This window comes from Ipomoea triloba, chromosome 8, assembly GCF_003576645.1.
Source record: "Ipomoea triloba cultivar NCNSP0323 chromosome 8, ASM357664v1".
Taxonomy (NCBI): Eukaryota; Viridiplantae; Streptophyta; class Magnoliopsida; order Solanales; family Convolvulaceae; genus Ipomoea; species Ipomoea triloba.
The window spans coordinates 18,740,654-18,763,021 of record NC_044923.1 but is presented as its reverse complement, the minus strand read 5'-3'; the positions used below and the strand labels follow the sequence as shown (position 1 = coordinate 18,763,021).

General features: G+C 36.7%; 1 protein-coding gene across 6 annotated transcripts; it reads right to left on the bottom strand.

The window, feature by feature from the left end:
• Positions 1-3,825: 3,825 nt before the first annotated feature.
• LOC116027262 (putative 3,4-dihydroxy-2-butanone kinase) lies at positions 3,826-15,138 on the bottom strand. 6 transcript variants are annotated; one of them, XM_031268780.1, is made up of 20 exons: positions 14,957-15,138; positions 14,766-14,839; positions 14,596-14,659; positions 14,058-14,170; positions 13,924-13,971; positions 12,867-12,938; positions 12,588-12,677; positions 11,961-12,134; positions 11,558-11,641; positions 10,888-10,943; positions 9,465-9,595; positions 9,296-9,388; positions 8,993-9,054; positions 7,082-7,225; positions 5,496-5,539; positions 4,852-4,935; positions 4,687-4,754; positions 4,499-4,611; positions 4,289-4,384; positions 3,826-4,165 (listed from the first exon to the last, which is right to left on the bottom strand). In XM_031268780.1, the coding sequence occupies exons 1-20, from the start codon at positions 14,994-14,996 to the stop codon at positions 4,049-4,051; spliced, it is 1,767 nt and encodes a 588-aa protein (XP_031124640.1). In that variant the 5' UTR covers positions 14,997-15,138; the 3' UTR covers positions 3,826-4,048. The 6 variants fall into 6 exon arrangements, with proteins under 6 accessions (XP_031124640.1, XP_031124639.1, XP_031124638.1 ...); XM_031268779.1 differs by lacking the exon at positions 5,496-5,539 and adding an exon at positions 6,951-6,994 and having other exon boundaries at positions 14,957-15,137; XM_031268778.1 differs by lacking the exon at positions 5,496-5,539 and adding an exon at positions 6,951-6,994 and having other exon boundaries at positions 4,687-4,760; positions 14,957-15,136.
• Between the last annotated feature and the right edge of the window lie 7,230 nt (positions 15,139-22,368).

Genomic DNA, 22,368 nt, shown 5'->3' with positions numbered 1-22,368 from the left:
TGACAAAAAAGTTAATTGCATTGCAGGTTGCCTGGCTGATAAATGTAGAAGGGGATCTGTTCTATTTAAGGGTGTTGGGGGATTACCCAAAGAATTTTTCCAGTTACTAAGACTGGAGGGGATCCCTCATTTTTGTTTTTTACCAGGTAAGGATGCTGTTTGGTGATATGCAGGACTTGGAGGTGATTTGAGGATTGGGAGATGATGCTGGATGATTGAGGGTGGGCTGATGATTGTCTAAAGTCCATAGACATGAGGCTTAATGGCACAAAAATGGAGAGACATGCACCATGGTTCCAGAATGGAGATAGCAAATTGAGAGAATCCGCAACAAGTTGATGCTACTTGCAGGCATAGATAGCAGAAACAGCACTGAATAAGGTGCAAGAATGGGCTGATGATTGTCTGAAATCCATGGACATGAGGCTTGATGGTAGGAAACGGAAAGTGGACTAAGGAATGACAGCTGGGCTGATGAGTGTTCAATGAGCAAATGGACATGAGGCTTGGTTGCTCCATAACTGCAATAATTTTGGTTGTGTGCAGGAAAGATGAAGCTGGGAATAGGCAGAGTGCAGATTGAAAAAAAAAAAGAGAGAGGGAGCTGATCTGACAAGTGAAATAGGAGGCAGATAACAGGTTTTGGAAAGCTGCAGGTTGGTGGGCTGATGAGTGCCTATGGGAGTCACATGGGCATGAGGCTTGCTGACTATAAGAGAAGAAGAAAGGGAATATTGAGCTGAGAATAAGCAGAGTGCAAACTGAAGATGTGGGAGATGAAAGGATAGCTGACAAGTTTAAATTCTAAAGAATAAGAAGCAAAGAGCAAGGAAAGCTGAAACCAGGGCAAGTTATCCTTTGAATCAAATGAGCTATCACAGGTTGCTGCTGCTGGCTGCCTTGTAGTAGTTTATGTGACCAGGGGGGTTGCTTGCTTGTGTGTTTGTATCTCTACATTTGATGGAACATTGCATAGCATATACCTAGATGTGGGAGTGCTCTTTGTCTGTTTGCATAAAAAAGAAGAAAAAGAAGAAGGGAAAAGTAAAGCAAAGCAGCAAAATAGAAATGATGGAATGATATGGGAAATGGTTATCTGTCCTATTGCTCAGCATGTGTGCTTCAAGGGGTGCATTCTGTATTGTTTGTATTTATATGCTGCAGGAAGGATGCACCTTGAGGGATTTAGTTAAGGAAATGTTACATGACTGTGAAGAGTGGTGCTCAAAAAAGATGATATGTAAAGTATGGGTTGAATCCCACAGCTGGAGTGGAATTGAGATGAACTCCACCAATCAGGGAGTGATGATGAGAAGGAGCCAATGTTCTGAAAAGGTCAATACTATGGCCTGCTGCTTTGTTAACTCCTGTGTGGGTCAGAATGTGGTGTTTTTGAAAAAAGAGGCCCTGCGTAGAAGTATTGGGAGGGTTTTGGCTCTTGAGGGGGTTCCCCATTTTGTCTTTGTACCTGGGCTGGATTGTATATGATGGGGACCCTTCTATTATGGCTTTGGCTGGGGTGTAGGGTCTGGGATCCTGGGGGTTCTGGGCTGCTGCATCCTGTGTTTGGGAGGGATCTGAGGTGGAGTGATCTGTTTTGAGTGTTTGATGGAGGTAAAATGAGTGGCATTTGGAGTGAAAAAAGGAAGATTGGAAATAATAAAGGAAAATGAGAGGACTGTGAGTATGGTGAGTGGTAAAATGAGTGGAAGATTGAGTGGAAAATGTCTGGAAAATGAGTGGAAAAAAGGGAGTGTGAATATCATTGTAAAGAAATATGAGAAGACTTTGGTGAGAGGTAAAATAAGAGGAGCTCTGAGTGGAAAAATGAGTGAAAGACTGAAAAAGGGGAGTGGAAATATGAAAGCTAACAGTTTTTTTGTGCAGTTGCAGGGCTGTGATCATATTGCAGAATCAAATTCAGCATGGTTTTGAGGGGTGTGCTTTAATGAAGCTGTAAGGCTGAGAAGCAGACCTGATTCTGGGATTCATTTATTCTTTAACAGGAATTATACATAGAGATGGAGGATTTAGAGTGCAGATCTGACAAGGAAGGCTTAAACCAGAGCTGGATCTGCATTGTTTGGTTTTTGATTTTGATTTTGGTTTGTTTATAGTGACAAAGTTGTGGAGTTGATGCTTAAGGGGGGAGGGGGGCTGTGATGTGCTACATTCTTTTATTTTAAAGCCATGGTCTCCCTCTGATTTTTTATGATTGATATGGTTTGAATGCATAAGTCATGCATGTTCCTTGCATAGCATACACAGACAGGTGGGAGTGCTTCTAATAGCATGGTGAAAATGATGTGAACTGTGAATGTTTGGAGGTGGAGGCTGTAGTTGAAAATTTGCTTGGGATGGAGGTGTGATTGTTTGGAAGTTATTGCTTAGTTCTTAGGCCATATAAGTCCCCCCGGGTAAAATACAGAGCTCTGTACAGTTGGGGACTGGCCTTGGGATTAAGGGTGACAAGGGAGGGAGTCATCGCTTGTGTTCTTGAACTAATAAGCTCTTGGTGGCAAAACATGAAGCTCCATGCACTTGAGAGTGGTTTGAGAGCACAAGGGTGAAGGTGGTGAGAACCATTGCTTAGGGACATGGTTGAAAAAGGCTTGGGGGGTAAAATACAGAGCTCTGTACCTCCGAGTTGACCGTGATCCCAAGGGTGGTGGGTTTTATCTTTACATTGGGGGACATCGGTCCCACCATCTAGTGTGGGGCAAGGAACGTGTATGCTTATCACTTGGTTGGAGTTTGTTTGGTGGAATGAGGAAGACGGTGGTTTTAGAGTAAAAGGAATGTATGCAGGTTATAGCTCTCTTTTTGAGCCTTGAGCTAGTTAGTGTTTTGTACATACTTTACATATGCATGGTCACTTTTGGGCCTTGCTGTACAGACTATTTTACTTCAATGAAGTTTTGTTTTCTTAAAAAAAAAAAAACCATAAACCATATAAGAATGAGGGGTAATTTTCAAGGGTGAGAGTATCTCAATACGGTAATGTAATTTAGATGAAGTCTAAAGCTGTATATATATGGTTGTAATATAAGTGTGAGATAAGTTGCATTACTTCCTTTTTCATTCCCAGAACATATGTATCGAATCACGAATCGTTGCAACCTTTTCGATTTTCTAAACATATTCCGGCTATATATTCACGCATGAATATCTATGATTACATTGTATAATTAATGTACAGCCATCATTATTGTTCAGTCGCTTATTTAAAAACCTAAATAAACGTATCGATTATGTATTCTACTTGCGGAAAAGGACGGTGACTAACAATAACAAACACTCAACTCTTCATCGCAATACGTCATCGTTTTCTCGTGGGCGAGAACTGCATTAAATGCTATTTTTGTGACTTTTTTATATTAGAAGATAAGTCACTATGTAAACAAGATAGGAATGTGCGTAGAACGAGTTTCGAGCGGTTCAGTAACCACGGTTCGGTAACCAAGCTAATGAGGATAGCCTAACCCTACATTCACCAATGTTTTTTGCCTTTTACAAATTTGATTCAATCCTTATACTATGATAAAGTCATACGATTTTGACAACGGTTGTTTCCAATTCACGTACATTTATAATAATAATAATAATAATAATAATAATAATAATAATAAGCATGTATATATTAAATTTTTGTGTCTTATGTTATCACAAGTAACTATGAAGTCCTAATACTCTCTTGATTTTCATGGCTTTCACAAATCTCTTTTCAATGTTAATTTAAAAAATAAAAAATAAAAAAAATAAAAACAAAAAACAAAAAACAAAAAAAGGGTCCCCATCAAGTTCGCAGGAAACAAAGTAAATCACTACTACTCAAAAGATAACGAAACCTGCATTCACCAAAGTGTCACAAAATTATGACATAAAGTAAGTACTCTGTATGGCATGTATAAATGTAACCTTTCTCAACTTTGCACAAGGACTGCACAGGCGGAAAGGAAAGCTAATTAGTTACAGAATTCATGTTAATTCCAACAACAAAAATTAAGCCTGCTGAAAAAATATTTGTTATTTCTCTGTTTATGATGCCTCACACTTTCTCTACTATAGCCAAAATTGCTGCTCTGTACCATGCAGCTGCAGCCATTGCACCTGGGTCAGGGACTGATGCAAGAATATCAGCAGGGATGTATGTTGAACGACCAGCCTGCAACTCAAGGCATAAAATATTGTATTCAAGCTAAAAGTTTCAAGTAAATAAATGCACTAGTATATGGAACTTGGGGGGCGGGGGGAAGTTTAATGGATGATGCAAATTTGCAAAATGGACCTGAGCTTGCATGTCCTTGGTTGACTCAGCTCCAGCCACTGCTGCATCAGCAGAAGCAATGAAAGCTCCAATGGAGTTATCCCCACCATTCAACCTCTATTCCAACAAATGGCATACATATATTAGGTTGCCCAAAAGAGGCAAAAAAAAAAAAAAAAGGCGGGGATTCCATGGATGGGGTGGCATGATAAATTCAGAATTATGAATAACCTCTTTCAAAGTTGATGCAGCTGGAATAAGAGCATCTAACAACGTTCGATAACCTGCGCTAGCCCCCCCGTATTTACTTACAGCAGCAATGCCAGCTTCAAGTGCATCAACCCCTAATCCAATAGGCCGGCTCAATAACTCAAGTCAACAATAAACCTAGGAATTTGCTTAAATAGCAGTCTACTTACAGTGCACCGCGGAGCTTCTTGTCTGCCTCTTTGCCTTCAACTCTGCAAATGCTGCCTTGCATAATATGCTGTAACTGTCAAAAAATGATGCACTTATTCATATTCTATAGGAAAAACCATCATGTGAAAAAAGAAACACATTTTTAAGTGGAGAATACATCCTACATGATACCACTTGTTCCTCCCATCACTCTTTTGACAGAAGATCCCATTTCATTAACAGTTTCTGCAGGGTCATTCAGTGGATAACTGGAAGGACAGAGCGATATTTGACGATAAGGCAAGCAACAAGCAAATGCTTATAAGGATAGATATACAAACTGCCAAAATAAAAAGTTTCTCAAATCTATTCCAAATTGGGTATTATAGACATACTACTGCACTCTACAGTGCAGAAAGTTAATATAAAAAAGCATATTAAAGCACATATCAATGCAATAAGGACATTGTTATATACAGAGCACTTTCTACAAAACAGATGTTAAAACTAATTAAAGTAATGAAATAAGCTACAAAATAACATGACCACTTATGGCTGCAAGCTGGACAAGGTGCAGGAGAAGAGAAACTTTGCATATACACATTAGAGTTGATGTGACAGCACAAATTCCCTCCATTAAAGAAGCTTGACAGAAAAAAGTAAAATCCTTTCACCCACAAAATTTAATAAGAATCAAATTTGACACTTGTTGGAAAAAGTTACCTTTAGTGAAGAAAAGAGGTGAAAACAGCTGGCTTTTATTGCTTTTGGTTGGGGCTAGTTTAATTGGTGTCTGTGTGAGGGGTGGGGGGCTAAGAAGAAAACTTACTACTTCTTCATGTCTTCAAGTATGGCCATTGCACCTCTATACATCTGCAGTTCCTCAACAATTAGCTTAGTACACAAAGCAATAAGATGTTAAGAATTTTGATGAAACAAAAAGAAAATGAAGGGGCATACAGTTGATCCACAATCACCATCACCAACTTTACTGTCCAATTCATTCAAATAATCTCGAAGATTTACAACGGCACTTGCAGCTGCTTCAATAGCTGACTCAAGGATATGACCTTGAGGAGTCAGTTGTAGGGGCCGACTCAATGTCTATTGAAAGAAGAACAAGAAAGTATCAATTCTCTTGAAGATATATTTAGCTAAGCTAACGGGCAGAGGCAGGAAATATCTTGAGCTATATCAAAGCCAAGGCATATACAATCCAATATTCTCTATACACACACCCATACACACATGAGTGCGTGTGTGCATATAGATTTTCTTATTGGTATAGTTTCATCCACTTGGTGGATAGCGAACAAAATAAATACTCCCTCTTTCCCAATTTATACGACTTTTAAGGAAATAATAAAATGTCACTTTCTTTTCAATTTTTCACTTCTAAGTTATTAAAAAAATAATAATAATAATAAAATAAATGGTAAATTGGGTTACACCCTAAACCCTAAAATGTTAAATTTCACCCCACTATGTATGGCATGGCAAATGATTTTCCCTTTTTTTTTAGGAACAATTTTCTCATATCTTCAACTAAATTGTGGTCACTTTGTAACTCATTGTATAAACCCATTCAAATTAACCCATCCACATATATAAAAATTTTAGAAAGAACTAAAACACACATTCCTCCCAAGCATAACTCTGGAAGAAAACATGGAGAGAGAAATTTAGATTTAAAAAAAAAAAAAAAAAAAAAAAANAGTGGATAACTGGAAGGACAGAGCGATATTTGACGATAAGGCAAGCAACAAGCAAATGCTTATAAGGATAGATATACAAACTGCCAAAATAAAAAGTTTCTCAAATCTATTCCAAATTGGGTATTATAGACATACTACTGCACTCTACAGTGCAGAAAGTTAATATAAAAAAGCATATTAAAGCACATATCAATGCAATAAGGACATTGTTATATACAGAGCACTTTCTACAAAACAGATGTTAAAACTAATTAAAGTAATGAAATAAGCTACAAAATAACATGACCACTTATGGCTGCAAGCTGGACAAGGTGCAGGAGAAGAGAAACTTTGCATATACACATTAGAGTTGATGTGACAGCACAAATTCCCTCCATTAAAGAAGCTTGACAGAAAAAAGTAAAATCCTTTCACCCACAAAATTTAATAAGAATCAAATTTGACACTTGTTGGAAAAAGTTACCTTTAGTGAAGAAAAGAGGTGAAAACAGCTGGCTTTTATTGCTTTTGGTTGGGGCTAGTTTAATTGGTGTCTGTGTGAGGGGTGGGGGGCTAAGAAGAAAACTTACTACTTCTTCATGTCTTCAAGTATGGCCATTGCACCTCTATACATCTGCAGTTCCTCAACAATTAGCTTAGTACACAAAGCAATAAGATGTTAAGAATTTTGATGAAACAAAAAGAAAATGAAGGGGCATACAGTTGATCCACAATCACCATCACCAACTTTACTGTCCAATTCATTCAAATAATCTCGAAGATTTACAACGGCACTTGCAGCTGCTTCAATAGCTGACTCAAGGATATGACCTTGAGGAGTCAGTTGTAGGGGCCGACTCAATGTCTATTGAAAGAAGAACAAGAAAGTATCAATTCTCTTGAAGATATATTTAGCTAAGCTAACGGGCAGAGGCAGGAAATATCTTGAGCTATATCAAAGCCAAGGCATATACAATCCAATATTCTCTATACACACACCCATACACACATGAGTGCGTGTGTGCATATAGATTTTCTTATTGGTATAGTTTCATCCACTTGGTGGATAGCGAACAAAATAAATACTCCCTCTTTCCCAATTTATACGACTTTTAAGGAAATAATAAAATGTCACTTTCTTTTCAATTTTTCACTTCTAAGTTATTAAAAAAATAATAATAATAATAAAATAAATGGTAAATTGGGTTACACCCTAAACCCTAAAATGTTAAATTTCACCCCACTATGTATGGCATGGCAAATGATTTTCCCTTTTTTTTTAGGAACAATTTTCTCATATCTTCAACTAAATTGTGGTCACTTTGTAACTCATTGTATAAACCCATTCAAATTAACCCATCCACATATATAAAAATTTTAGAAAGAACTAAAACACACATTCCTCCCAAGCATAACTCTGGAAGAAAACATGGAGAGAGAAATTTAGATTTAAAAAAAAAAAAAAAAAAAAAAATCCTTCAAGATTTCCTTCTTTTTTCCACTGCAATCACAGGTTTTACTAACCTAGCTTAGCTCCAACCTCTCCCCATCCAATGTCTAGAAATCAAGATGCAAGAAACAGTAATTCCTCAAATAGTACAACACCTAAAACATCTGGCTGTCATTGCCTTTTGAACAAGAAATCAAGTCAATTGGGTCAGCTCTAAGACCTAGATTCGGGGAAGAAGTATGGGCACAAGCAATCTCTTCTTGTTGGTGAACATAATTTTAGCTTTTGAACTGGGTTTTGTTTATTTTGTTTTTATAGATCAGCTTAGAAAGAAAACATTGGAGGAGAGTGGGTTGAAGGTGCGATATTTGGGTTATTAGAGAGGTCGAAATTTTTCTGGAATACACCCAGGGGTTTTACATCAGTGTCACTATCTTTTTGTTCTAATTAGTCTACCCCCCTATTCATTTTATTTTTAATTTTTGTGCCTTTGTTTTATTCTTTTCAATTTTAACTTTCAATTGTTTAAATTATGTTTAAAGCATTATAACTTTAATGCTTAGTAATATAGATCAATCCTCGTGGGAACAATACTCTAACTCCTTTTTATTACTTGTTCAACCTGTGTACTTGCAAAGTTTTCAATTGTTTAAATTATGCTTAAAGCATTATAACTTTAATACTTAGTAATATAGATCAATCCTCGTGGGAACAATATTCTAACTCCTCTTTATCACTTGTTCAACCTGTGAACTTGCAAAGTTTTGCACAACAAATTAGCACCTGGGCAGAGGAGAACCATTCTGAACAAGTAAAACGAATAAAATTTTCACATCCTTAATGAAAACTTTCTACCCTACCAGCCTTGTTAACAACATTAAGTTCTCTCTTAGTCCACAAGGACAGCCCAGGTAGTAAGAGCGCTCTACCTACAGCCGAGAGGTTGGAGGTTCGATCCTCAAACCCGTGGGTTTGAGCCGGTCAGCTATGGGTAACCTAGACTGGTTTACCTCCTTGTGGTCCTTTGCCGGCTAGGGTCACAGGGCGAGGAGAAAACCTCTTTAAAAGAACATTAAGTTCTCTCTTAAGTCTTAACTGCATGCTTCACCTAGTATTGAGCAAGTAATCTATCTACTTGTGTCTTTAGTATAGAACAAATTCAAGAAACAAACATAGACATACCTCATCACTCTTACTCAAACGTGGAGGAAGTGGAACTGGTATCTTGGCAGGTGGGTGGTTACCTGTAAGGAAATACAATAAACAGCAAATATAGTTACAATATAACTCCCACAATAAATTGCTACATACAAGTATGCAAGGTTCTAATAGCAGTTCATAGTTTGTCACAGATCATTTATTTTGTGGTTCTGTCAAAGAAGAATAGACAAACACATAATTACATAAATATATAAAAACACACAAATATAGACAACACTAACCAACATAAATATATAAAAACACACAAATTTAGACAACACTAACCATCAACACCAACAGGCCAGTATGGAGCCTTAGTTGGAGCATCCAACCTGTCCAAAATTGCTTGATCTGACTTCATCACAGAAATTGAAAATCCTGCACAATAAATACAGTGCGATTGTGAGAAAAATGCTATCTGATGAAAAGCGCACTCCATAGAACTATATCAGACCTGCCATATCAAGAGAGGTCATAAATGATCCTGTATACACTCTATCAACAGCAAGTCCATGTTCCAACTGCAATCTGGGGACAGCCTTCCCAGCAGCAATCATCAATTCCATAGCTGGTGTGGCACCTAATCTGCAACAAAAAAGAGTATGAAGTTAAGGTGGGTGAGCAGTTCAACAGACCAACTATGGAAGAAAAACTCTCCTTTTTTTTCTTCTTTTCTTTTTTGTGGGGTGAGGGCAAAGAGGTTTGTACAGTGTGCATAAAAAGTTGTAAGATACATTTCATTAGACAAAAATACCCTTGTTATAACTTCCGTGATCTCTTCCAATCCTCTATTATTGTTACCATGTACATGCATCCAAACTATCTACTCTTCTATTATTTAATGGTAATATTTAGGGGAAATCACCATTTTGGTCCCTCAATTGTTTCCTAATTGTCAATGTAGTCCCTAGTTTTCAACTTCAACCAATTCGATCCTCGAATTGTTTAAAATTTCGCCAATTAAACCCTTTTAGGGACCAAATTGATGAAATTTTAAAAATGTGAAAATCATCATTTTGATCCCTAGAAGGGTTTAATTTACAAAATTTTAAACAATTCGAGGATCAAATTGGTTGAAATTGAAAACTAGGGACTACATTGACAATTGGGAAACAATTGAGGGACCAAAATGGTAATTAACTCTATAAACATTATATTAGAATAATAAAATAAATAAATTTAATTTAATTTACATTTTAATTAGTATGGATTAGTTAGTTATTTTGTTTTAAAAAATATTAAATTTAGGAAAATGGTTCACATTATTATTAGACAGAAGTATAAATCTTTTAGCTTTCTTAATATTTTTTGAATTTGATAATTGGAATTTACCACTTCAATAAATTGCAAAAGATGGTTTAAGTTCAAAAATTTTAACATAATTATTATTTTAATATTGGGCAAAATATTTCATACATGGTGTGTAACTTACACTAGTATTAAAATATTAGAGAAAACATTCCAGATTTAAATAAGAATTTTTAATTGGGTTTGAGTTCTTAAAAATTGTAAATTGGAATTTATCTAATACAATGAAACATGACTCTTGGGACATCCCAAATAGGAGGAAGCAAAGATCCTCTCTAGCCTCATCTGTCTTCAGACTTCAAATAAGATTGTGATACATTTTTACACTTCACTTTAAGCAAATCCTCCCATTAATTATTTCACTTTTTGGTCATGACTACTAAGCTACACAATTTAGAAAGTCAACACTATGCCCAAAATATAGAGCCAAGACCACCCCCAACACCCCCACACAAAAATAAAGCAAACACAAAAAAAATAAATGAATAAAGTGAAAGAAGAATATAAGAACAAATGAATAGATGGTAAGACCATTTTTACATACAAGCCAACATATGACCTAAACTTACCCATTAATCATGAGTACAACTCTATTACCACGTGTGATTGGGACGTAGTTGGTTTCCTACAAAGGCAATTGCATTCTCCATGTTAAGTGTTGTAGACTAAAAGAAATAGTGGAACTGGGGTGGCACACATTTTGATTAAAAAACTGTCATCAAATGCTGTAATGATGAAAGAAAAGGCAACCTCAGGCAGTGAACATTACATACAAGCCAAGAATTTTCATATAATAAAGGATTAACTCAAATGCACCTGTAACTACCAGAGAAGCAATCTAGTTAGTAGCATGGTATTAAATAAAATAGTATGGCTTGCTGAGTTGCTTGAAGTGAGGGATAGTTAGTCAGGTCATGCATATTCAGCAGAGGATATCCTAATACAAGGAGCTCAAAAATTGAAAGTTTCTAAAACAATATTAAACATTGGACCCATTTAACAATGTTGTTATATCATACAGATACAGGTCTACAAAGGCAGATGCGGGGCAGCCTAAATTTTTGTTTTAAATCACAAAATTAAATTGACAAAATTAGGGTTTTTCCTTTTCATGTTCTATCACGATCTCTACTCCCTTCGTCCAATTAGAAATAAAAAACTAACAGAGACCTCAAACAATGAAATTCTATTTGAGCAGATGGTTCATCCTTTATAAGCATGCCAATGTTATCCACATACCGGGGACAAAATCTGCTTCAGAACATGAGAAACAATCACATCTACTGGTTGGAGATCAGCTACAGCGGCACCTGGCTCTCCATGCTACAAGAAATACACAGCAAGTTAATTTCATAAAGAACTTGAGGGTTCCCATTCACTCCATCAATCCTTGATTTTAGACTAAATGGCATAAACTGGTACCTAAAATCTAACTATCTTAAGGTTTTTTTTGGTAAGTAACTTCCATAAGGCTTAAACAACTAATATCATATTATCATTAGAAATGAGAGTAACACAAACTGAAATCATATGATTTTGCCTCACAAAACATGAAGTGAAATGCACCTGAGGTGTAAAACAAACATGATTCAAGTAAAGTTTTGCTAGATCTTAGCATCAAGCAAGTGCAATAGAATTTTACTATTCCAAGACCAAGCTCCATTTTTCCAGGGCCTAAGCGGTCTGATGTGACTTGACCAGGCAATGTGCAAACAGACAGTGCAACACCCATTGTTCCCACCATTTCTGAAGCATGTTTTGCTTCACTGACAACATCAGCTAGTGAAAGACCAGAGGCAGCTGCAGCCCCTGCAACCTAGGATGAAAGAAAAATTAGTTAAGAACAAAGGCATGGAAAGAGAATTTCTAAACAGCACTATATACAAAGAGACCCACAAAAATTATCATAATGGGCCAGGATGTAATCCCCAACATTCATGATTCCAAAATGTTTAAAGGAATAGAAAACTCCAGTGGCTTCTTAATTTGGAAAGGAAGAGAGCAAAGGGATCTATAGGAAAATTACTCTTATAAAGAGGCAAGGTAAAGATGTCAATCACCTACTGACCTACCACCAGAAGTAAGGTCCTTTTTAACAAAGTTAAAGAGTATATAATAGAATTTCCCAACGATCAAATGAAAATAAAATAAAACATAAACACTTGTCAATGATGTCGTGGTGAAAAGGATAATTTATACAGGCCCACAAAATTGAAATTTGGGGAAAAAAAACTGAGTTCTAAAAATGTGCATTAGAAAGATAGCCAACCTTATGAACAAGAATTGTTCCAGCCAAACCTCTCCGTCCAGCTATGCCTCTTGGAGGTGGTAAAGCACAGTCATCATCAACTATTACCATCTATTAGACATAAGAATAATTTTAGGCATATCATAAAAAGTTATAATTAAAGAAAGAAAAAAAAACAATTATTTTTCTCTTTTACTTATCAAAATAAAAGGACATCTATGATTCCTTGTTTTTTAAGGATAGATCAAGTATCTGGAATTATTTATAAATTAAAGAAAAAGAAAAAACTATTCAATATACCTCTATTTTATAGCCTTCAGATTTGGCTTGTTCTGCAGCCAGACCAAAATTCAATCGATCACCAGTATAATTCTGTACAGAAGAACCAAGAAATACAGAAAATCAAGAATTATTGCTCAAGTACATCTAATAACTTGTTAAGGGTTCAAAAGGTGCACAGTTTTTAGCATAGACACTAAGGGCGCACTTAGCTTTCCAAAATTTTCCAAGTTTTCATTTTCCACTGAAAATTGCAAAACACGTTCAAAATCACATATATTTCAATTAAGAAAATAGTTTTCATTCTTCTTTTTTACAATTTAAAATTATCAATGCAAGTGGCATGTCGCAATGGTAGTGAGCAGAGGCTAGAGGGTAGGCATTGAGTAAGATTGGGTCTGACCAATAATTATTTTAGATATTGGAATTTTTCAAGTAGTCTGAAATGTAAACTAAAAACATAATTGAAATAGGTTTACATTTTGGATGAATTTACCTTTGGGTTAGATTGAGAATATCATATATCAGATTCAGATTGTTACTTTGAAATTAGATTACAAAAGAACTCATAATTATTTTGGATATCCAAATTTTTTGAATGCCTAAAAGTCACTATTGAACAGAGTTGAAAATGAAGTTACGGTTTTAGGTTACTTTAATTTCATTTCATGTTTTGAAATTAATATATTGAGATAAATTTCCTATTGTTTGAATAATTTAAAGTCAGTTAATGATGGGTGGAAGTAGCCAATAGTGGTGGTGGTCATGAGCAGAAAACATCTTACTGAAGGAAAATAGACAGAAAAGTGCTTTCAATTTACTGAAGGAAATTAAGAAAACATCCGAAGTTGGAAATAGAGTGTTTCATTCTCTGTTTTCCAATTAAGGAACAGTTGATTCTACTCTGTTTCCAGAACAAGATCAAGTTATTGAAAAGGCCCTAAGTTATTTTCACCTTAGTAAAAGCAAATACTAGTATAAATTACTAGATTTACATGCATATTTTGGTAATACAAAAGCTAAACCAGACAAATAGGCAGTAAAGGTTTAGGTTTAGACATTGGACAAGCCAAGGTACCTTGACAATCAGGAGGCATCCCTTAGGACCAGTAACAGCTCGTATACCCTAAAGTTAAATATAGTTAGTTGATAATATCAAGAAGCAAGAATGTAAAGATCCTTGAGTAAATAGATTGGCAGTACTAATCATACAGAAAGAATGGATTCAACGTTTGGAGAGGCAAAAACATCTCCACATATAGCAGCTGTCAGCATCCCTTCCCCAACAAATCCAGCATGAGCAGGCTCATGGCCACTTCCACCTCCTATGTCACAAATTACCATGACAAACACCTATTTATGTAGCATTACAATAAATACAGTAGCAAAAAGTCATTCAGGATTTGCTAGAGATCTATAAGAACACCATTTTACCATTTTCAGATTCATAGGTTATTCTGATTATTATTATTATTATTACTATTGGTACTATCAACCAAAGGTTTGATTCAAAACAACTGCAACAGAGTTCATCATGTATCGGTGCACTTTCTTCCTTGAGAGTGAAAGGAAATAGTGTAAGGCCTTTCTTTAAAAGTCAGCACAAAAGGCCTTTGTTAGTTGTTATGACTCAATTATAGAAAAGGTCTAGATTGCTAGTACCATATACAATAATTTAGGAACTTGAGGCTAATTAATAATTAATTCAAGCATTAAAGAAACATAGTGCATAGTTTAAGTGCTTAAAAACCTGATATTACAGCAACTTTGTCATATTTTGCACCCGAAACATCAGCACGTAAAACAACCTTAACCTATATCAGCATGCAAGAGTAAAATATAGGCTGTAAATAACATGCCAAGTGAGTTACAATAACAGAGCATGAGCGCTTAACAAAGCTCCATAAAAACTAATCTCACCTCGGGAAAACCATCCAAATACTGCAACCCAGGATATGTCTCCACAAGGCCCTCAATGAACTCTGTCACGACGTCTGTAACCATCCAAGTAGAATTCAGAAATTCAGTGAATGTATCAAGTTTCAAGCATAACAATACACTGCTAAGATGACTTGTAGACACAAACATAGGCTCCATAGGAAATGAATTACCATTTGGGTCGTTGATGAGTTTCTTGCTCTGAAAAGCCATTGAATCGAACCAATCGAATCGAGTTGAGAGTGGAATCAGTGATTCATGTACTGCATTTAGTAAAAAGATTGATGAAAATGCAGAAAATATAAACCCTAGCTTCTTTGCAGCACGAAGAAGTCGCCGGTGATTACTTTAATACTATTCCGCAGATTGGATGGGCTTGCCCGAAGAAACAAGGCATGACCAGGTTCGGACCGAACCGGAACCAGAACTAAAACTGTAAGTTTGGTTCCGGTTTGGAACTTTAAAGTTTGGTTCCAGTTCGGTTCGTTCGGTTCGGTTCGGTTCAATTCGGTTTGGTCAATTCGGATAATAATAATTTAACCGAAACCGGATCGAATAGAACTCGTTTTAATAATAATAATAATAATAATAATAATAATAAAGGAGTAAATCTAAGTCTTTTGATGTCTACTCCATCGTTCAGTTCATATCCTCCTGGTATCTCTCTTAAATTTCTTATTTGATTTCTTTATATTTTATTCTCTACTTTGCACTTTTGTTGTTTGTTGCAATTGTTCTTTACATCACAATTAGTATTTAGTAGTATGTTTGCACTTTGAATTGCTATTTTGTTATATAATGTTTAGATTTTGGATATGGATATATTATTTGAATATGTAAATACGTATTGTTTGGTAGTATGTTCGGAAAATATGAAAATGTTAAATTTTAGGATCTTAAACCGAATCGAATACCGAACCGTGATGAGGGGTGATGGATGAATTAGATATTTCTTTACAATTTGGATTGCTATGTTAATTTTGTGTTTGAATTGTTTTGTTGTTATGTAATATTTATATTTTAGACTTTGGATTATGGAATTATAATCAAATGAGACAACCTACTTAGATGAGAAATAAGACAAATTGGGGGCCGTCCATCTTATACTATTTGATGGTTGAGATTAATCATTTTTTCCTTTTTTATGTGTTTAATTTTAATTAGTAAGGCTTGTATTGTAATTGTAGATGTTTTATTTTTAGTCTGGGATTCTAATGCATTATTTTAGGTGTTTTAATTTTGGTAGGATTAGATTTTTTTTTTTTGTTTTGCCATCCAGTCTCACCGTTTCCCTTCCGGTTTTTCTCTGCGGCAGTGCATCGTTTTTTCGATCATGGAGTTTGTGGATGGAGGTATGTTATAGTTGTTCTTTATTTTTATTTTTGTTTTCGTCCTTGTTTTTTGCTGTTTCGTGGTCGTATGCATCACGTTGTTGGTGTTTTCAATATTTTCTGGACTTCGCGGCTGTGTGCATATGTGTTTTAATCTGTGTGCATGTCATACAGTTTGCACAGGCACCGGTGCTGTTGGTCTATATTGTCGTTGTTTATTTTCCGTTTTGACATGTGGGTTTGTGCTTGATTACCCTTAGTTTTTGGTTCTTTTTTATTTTATTTTATATATTGTTTGCAGGGTAGTCTAGGGGTGGAATTGTTTTTTTTGTGTAATCTCTCGGTTGTGGCAATATTTCTTTTAATTTTTGTTTAGTTCTGTGCACTTTTAGTCGAAACATTATTTGTTCTTCTCTGTCTGATGTACACTGCACATAGCACTAAACTAAAGTGCGCACAACGCTTATATTGATTTTAAATTTTTTGTGTAGTGGCTATGTTTTTTTCCTATTACCATGTGGCATCATCATTTAGTATTGGTATATCTGTTGGTAAGTCCAGTGTTATTTAGACATTTGGTGGTGTACTCACGTCTTCTGATATTGTTGTCCACCACCAATCGTTGCTAAAAATAAGGGTTATGGGAAGCGGTAAAAATCGTCAAAAGAGGTAGCTGTAGAGAAAGCGTCTAAGCCAACACGAGAGTGCAAGATTTGTCACCAATATGTGCGTTATGATAGCCGCAATTGTTCGCTAAAGGCGTAGTGTTATTTTTTACTTTGCATTTTTTCAGACTTTGTATTTTTGGATGAGACATTGATTACTTCTATGGGTTTAATCTGAATAATTAACTCTGGTTCTTAGTCTATGTTTGACGTTTTTTCCTTCACGTATTTCGCTAAGCTATTGAGATATAGATGAATGGTCGTGTGTATGCACCTACTTTATGGTATATGTGCATGTCAGTTTTAACTCATGTGCTCTAAAGTACGTTGGTGTGTACACCCTAGTATTTCACCGTGTGCCATTCAGACTCATTTGAGGTGCACTGTGTGTTTAATATTTTCTCCATCTTTGGGAAACTCATTGATGAGAATTGGGTTAACTCTGTGGGTTTAATATGAGAAATAAAATCTGAAATTTTGTGGTTGACGTAGTTTTTTGACTTTTTTCCCCACAACTAACTGGAAGATGTTAAGGATAAGACAGTCTAATATGTGTGTGCACCAATTACGTGGGGTGTGTGCATGTTTGTGTATACTCCTATGATGTTCAGTACGTCGGTGTGTGCACCTTAGTTTAGGACCGTGTGTCGTTCATACTAATACAGTGTGCAGTCATTTCATGACATGGGCACTCTATGTGTTGGTTTTATGCCAGGCATTCATCCATGGTGTGCACTGTTCGTTTATTTAATTTTTGGAAATGGATGCAACTGTAGAGGATTTAGTAAGTACTTGTGTATTAGAAATCAACAGTGTGTGCACTGTGACAAAAATACATATCCATTCTTACAAAAATACTTGTGCACTACTATTCTATCTAATACCATAACCACTATTATCATGTGCATTCCACACTTCTTCGGCCTGGAGCCTATGTAGGAATCCTCTAGGTTGGCTGACAAAGTAATCGTCTTCATTCCTTGCTTATGCTGGTTGACATGGTTGTTGAGCAACCCGTTGTTGCGGGAAATCACAAACTATTAATTTCTATTCTTAAGTGCACACAATTATATTGCTGAATTACAATAAGTACACTACATGGTGTGAGAGTGCACACACATTCACAAAACTCTCTTTAATCAAACAAGGGTATATTAAATCAACTTCAGTTTGTGTGTGCAAGATTTGTCATGTGTGTGCACCAACTTCAATCTATGTGTGCATGTAAGTGCAAATTAAATTAGGCTAGGCTAGGCTGTTGAGATTTAGGCGATTCATCGTGTGTGCACCTTCTAGGGTCAGTGTGTGCATGTGAGATAGAACTCGTGTAGTGCTAAGTACGTGGGTGTGTGCACCACAGTGTGGGGTCGTGTGCCATGCACCAACGTCGCCATATATCACCCAACATAGCCATCAAGCGCCTGAATAATAAAGATAAATATTTCGTGCTATGGCATCATTTTACAGTATAATATACCAAATCATGTTTTGAGATACACCATCATATTAACATTAACAATGCTGCAACTAGCTCCAACACTGCCTTTGTAGGCTTTAAATCAAAATGCACTAATATGAATTTCCTGTTTCAAAATGATAGTGAACCAAGCCAATCAACAAATTAATGGTTTAAACAAATTACTTGCCTAGATTTGAGATAAAACTTAAACCAATACCTCACCAATTTTAATATTACAAGAAATTAAACCAATTTGCACCATACTATCTAGAAAAATTAAAAAATAATAAATAAAAAAATAAAAGTAAAGGATTCTCAGAATCAAATATACACACATTCACACAGTAATAATCTGTTTCGTGAGCCAAATGCTTTAATCCAAACAGAAAAGACAATTAAGTACGTGAGTGTGTGCACCACAGTGTAGGGTCGTGTGCCGTGCACCACTGCAAATCAAAGCTTAACAACGCATGCATTTCAAAGGAATGGCGTGTGCACATAACTACTGGTGTGTCTAAGTTTTCCATGTTTTCACTTTGTTAACTATATGGCGCACACGGGTTCTTCTCCTTTTACACAGAACAAAGCATTTCTATTGCACTTAAAACTACCCGCCCCTGTTCTTACGTTGTTGCCAATTAAACAGATTCGGCCTCCTTGTTAGCCATGTTTATCAACAGGATTACCGACGACTTTCACTTAAACGACACAAACCGCACAAGCTATTGGCCACTTATAGCTTAGGCAAGCTTCCTACCGTTCTATTTTCATAATATGAATTTTAAACAATCTGAAATCACCAATATACAGCACAACATAATAAACCAGGCAGCGTGCACACACTTTTAACCTAGCGTGCACACAGAATTCAATTAGCTACCCAAATTCACACCTGCTTTCATTTCTGAGCCAATTTAAAACCTCCGATCACCCCACAGTTTCCCAAACTTGTTTATCTAACCTAATCCCACTCACTATTGATTGCACTCTGCCCATCCCCCCACTTTTCGGCGACCTATTTTCCGGTAATCACCGTCCCCTCCTATTTGTACCACCCAACAAATTTCCCCTATCACTAACATCTGTCTATAAAACTCTAGGAGATTCAATGTTTAGCCACGCACTCAATGTCGATCGAGAAATCTGACTTACAACCGCTACACATAAATCCATTCACGTACCCCCTCGATTTTGCAAGAACCCTAATCTGGGTTGCGGATTACCCGTCCAGTCGCATTTTTTTTTAAAAACATACCTCTAGTATCCGTTTGACTCTTCGCTCCTCTTCGTCGTTTATCTCTTCTCCTCAAATCAGCCATATTTCATTGAAGGTCGCGGTCCACACGAAGGTGGGGTGTTTTCTTCTTCGAGGTTTTTCCGGCGCTTTCGAATTTGACTGTGGAGTGAGGAGCGTGAAAGTCGGATGTGCCTAAGTCTTCTAACTGACGCTAATAGTCAGTTTTACCCATTTGCCCTTTGATTGTTATTTTACCTTATAAATCAGGCTAATTTTTAGAGACCACATTATGATCCTATCTTCAAATCACAGCTATTCATTACTTTTTTCCTATGGTTAGGATGTTGTCTTATTTCTCATATAGGTGGGTTGTCTCACTTGAAGTTCACCCTTGGATTATGCGAATATATATTGTTTGGTAATGTCATTTGGAAAATCAGTACATGCTGAAAATTGAACAACCAAAACCGAACCGAAACCCGAACTAAAATCGAACCGAAATCAAACCAAACTTTATTGTAAAACCGAATGGTATTATTTTTTTAATACCGAAATACCGATACCGAAACCGAAAAAAACAGAACCAAATTCCGAAGTGCCCACCCCTAAATAATATTATTACTAATTGGGGCCTGGGGCCTAATAAAATGCATACAAAGTCCAGAAATAATGGTCAAAGGGCCTAAGATGACGTTTCAAAAATAAAAAAATATACAAAATAGGGGAGGCTAAAGACTAATAACTAATAAAAATGGCTAATAAATAATAAACAATGATAAATAAGACATTGGCAGAGAATTGACCCCTGTCCCACGGCTGAAATGGATAAGGCTCAGACCACTTGACCAAAGAAGTCATCATGTCCTATAATGGTGTCCTAAATAGACCGGAGACCTGCCCTTTTATACTGTTGGGAGATCACCTAGGACCACCTACATGTACAGCCTCCTCCACGCAAATCCTCCACCCACCCACGTGTTAACCCATGTCCTAATGTGTCAAAGGACGTCCTTAACCGTCATGGAACATGCTTAACCCCCTTGGGACACGCCTAACCACCTGGACACGTCTAACCATATATCTAGCCGCCATGGGACGTGTCTAACCGCCAAAGGGCGACCCCCAACTGCCTTGGACGTGCCTAGCCGCAAAAGGACGACCCCCCAACTGCCTTAGGCATGTCTAGCCGACAAAAGACGACCCCCAACTGCCTTGGTCATGTTTAACCACATGCCTAACCACATTGGGACATGTCTAACCACCTTGGGACATGCCCAACTACCATGGGACGAGCCCAACCGCCATGGGACGTCACCCACGCATGCATGCCGCCACCCATGCACACTACGTCGCATACTCACCCATTGGGCCTAGCCCAACCTTATATCCCCAACTGCTTTGGCCATGTCTAATCACATGCCTTACCACCTTGGGACATGTCTAACCACCTTGGGACATGTCCAACCACATGCCTAACTACCTTGGGACATGCCTAACTACATTGGGGCATGCCCAACCACCATGGGACGAGCCCAACCACCATGGGACGTCACCCACGCATGCATGCGTATGCATGTTGCCACCCATGAACACCATTGGGTTCAGGGTTCAGGATTTAGGATTCAGGGTTTTGGGTTTAGGGTTAAGGTTGGGGTTTAGTTTTTTTTTTTTTTTTTTAACAAATGCTTTTATTGAATCAGAAAAGGGTCGAAGCCATACAGACGCCTTAGGCTCGAAAGTGACCTAAGGCTCAAACATATAAGGTTCAAAGGGGCAAGGCCCTAATGACCAAAGGGCCATAATGGCCTTCAAAAGCTAAAGGGGCCAAAGCCCTAAAACTCCTAACAAAGCTATCATCTAGCTATAAAATCAAAGCCCCAAATCTCTACTACAATAAAGCCAAACATATTTGGTAAATAAAATTGGCAAAATTTTCCCGCTCAATGTAAAACACGGTCGTTTTGGGCCTTCAATCAAGTTGCTTCATTTTCCAGCCTATACTAAATGTTTTATTTATTTATTTATTGTTGCTCTTTTGTGTTTGGTCAGAATCATATCAGATAAGACCTGATTTTTAGGGGAGTAGGCTATTGGCAGAGTTGTTTTCAACTAAAGGGGGTATCCGGGTATGGGAGTAGTCTATTCTATATTGATTTCCTATTATTTTATATTTTTTGCACTGTTGTGTTGCTGCTGTATCTCTTAGTTCCACGCTTGTATATACATATATACATACTCAGAGACTTCATTGTCTATCGAATACAAAGCGAAAGAAAATATTACATTCAAAGATTGATGAATTTATTTCTTGAGCGGTGTTTCATATTGCTGAGATTGATGAAGAAAAGATTAGGGTTTTCTTCCCTGTAATCGGGACCCGAGTTGTGAACCGATTACAGCGAAATTCAGAGGTAATTGGTAACAAAAAAAATGGCGAAAACGCAAAATCGAAATAGAAGGAGATAGTTTGTAGAGTTAGCATTGTATCTATGGTGAGGTTTCTAGAACTGATACACAGAGAGTATACTAAAATGATAGAGGCGACCGTTACCGTAATTTTCTTCATCTTTGTGTTGAGTTCATCGAAATAGTTGTTGATATGCACTACCAAGTCACCGGATACGAATGTAATCTGTTAGGACAGTAAGTCCTTACACACATTAAAGGGGTGTTTGGTTATTGGCTTATCAGCCAAATTTTAGCTTATTTGACCAAGTTTAGCTTTTTGACCAACCAATAAGTTATTTTGAAGTGCTTGGTAAATGACTTATTGGCCTTGGCTTATTGGGCCAATAAGCTGAAAATTGAAAAGCTAATGAATGTAGCTTTTTGTATCAGCTGGTTGGGAACAATGAGTATATTGACTATTTTATCCTTTAAAATTAATGGGATT

Coding starts and splice junctions, on each gene's coding strand:
- LOC116027262 (XM_031268778.1), bottom strand. CDS start 14,996: ATGGCTTTTCAGAGCAAGAAACTCATCAACGACCCAAATG. Junction 13,972..14,057: donor ACGTTGAATCCATTCTTTCT/GTATGATTAGTA, acceptor ATTTAACTTTAG/GGTATACGAGCTGTTACTGG. Junction 10,944..11,557: donor TGAAGCAGATTTTGTCCCCG/GTATGTGGATAA, acceptor TTGCCTTTGTAG/GAAACCAACTACGTCCCAAT.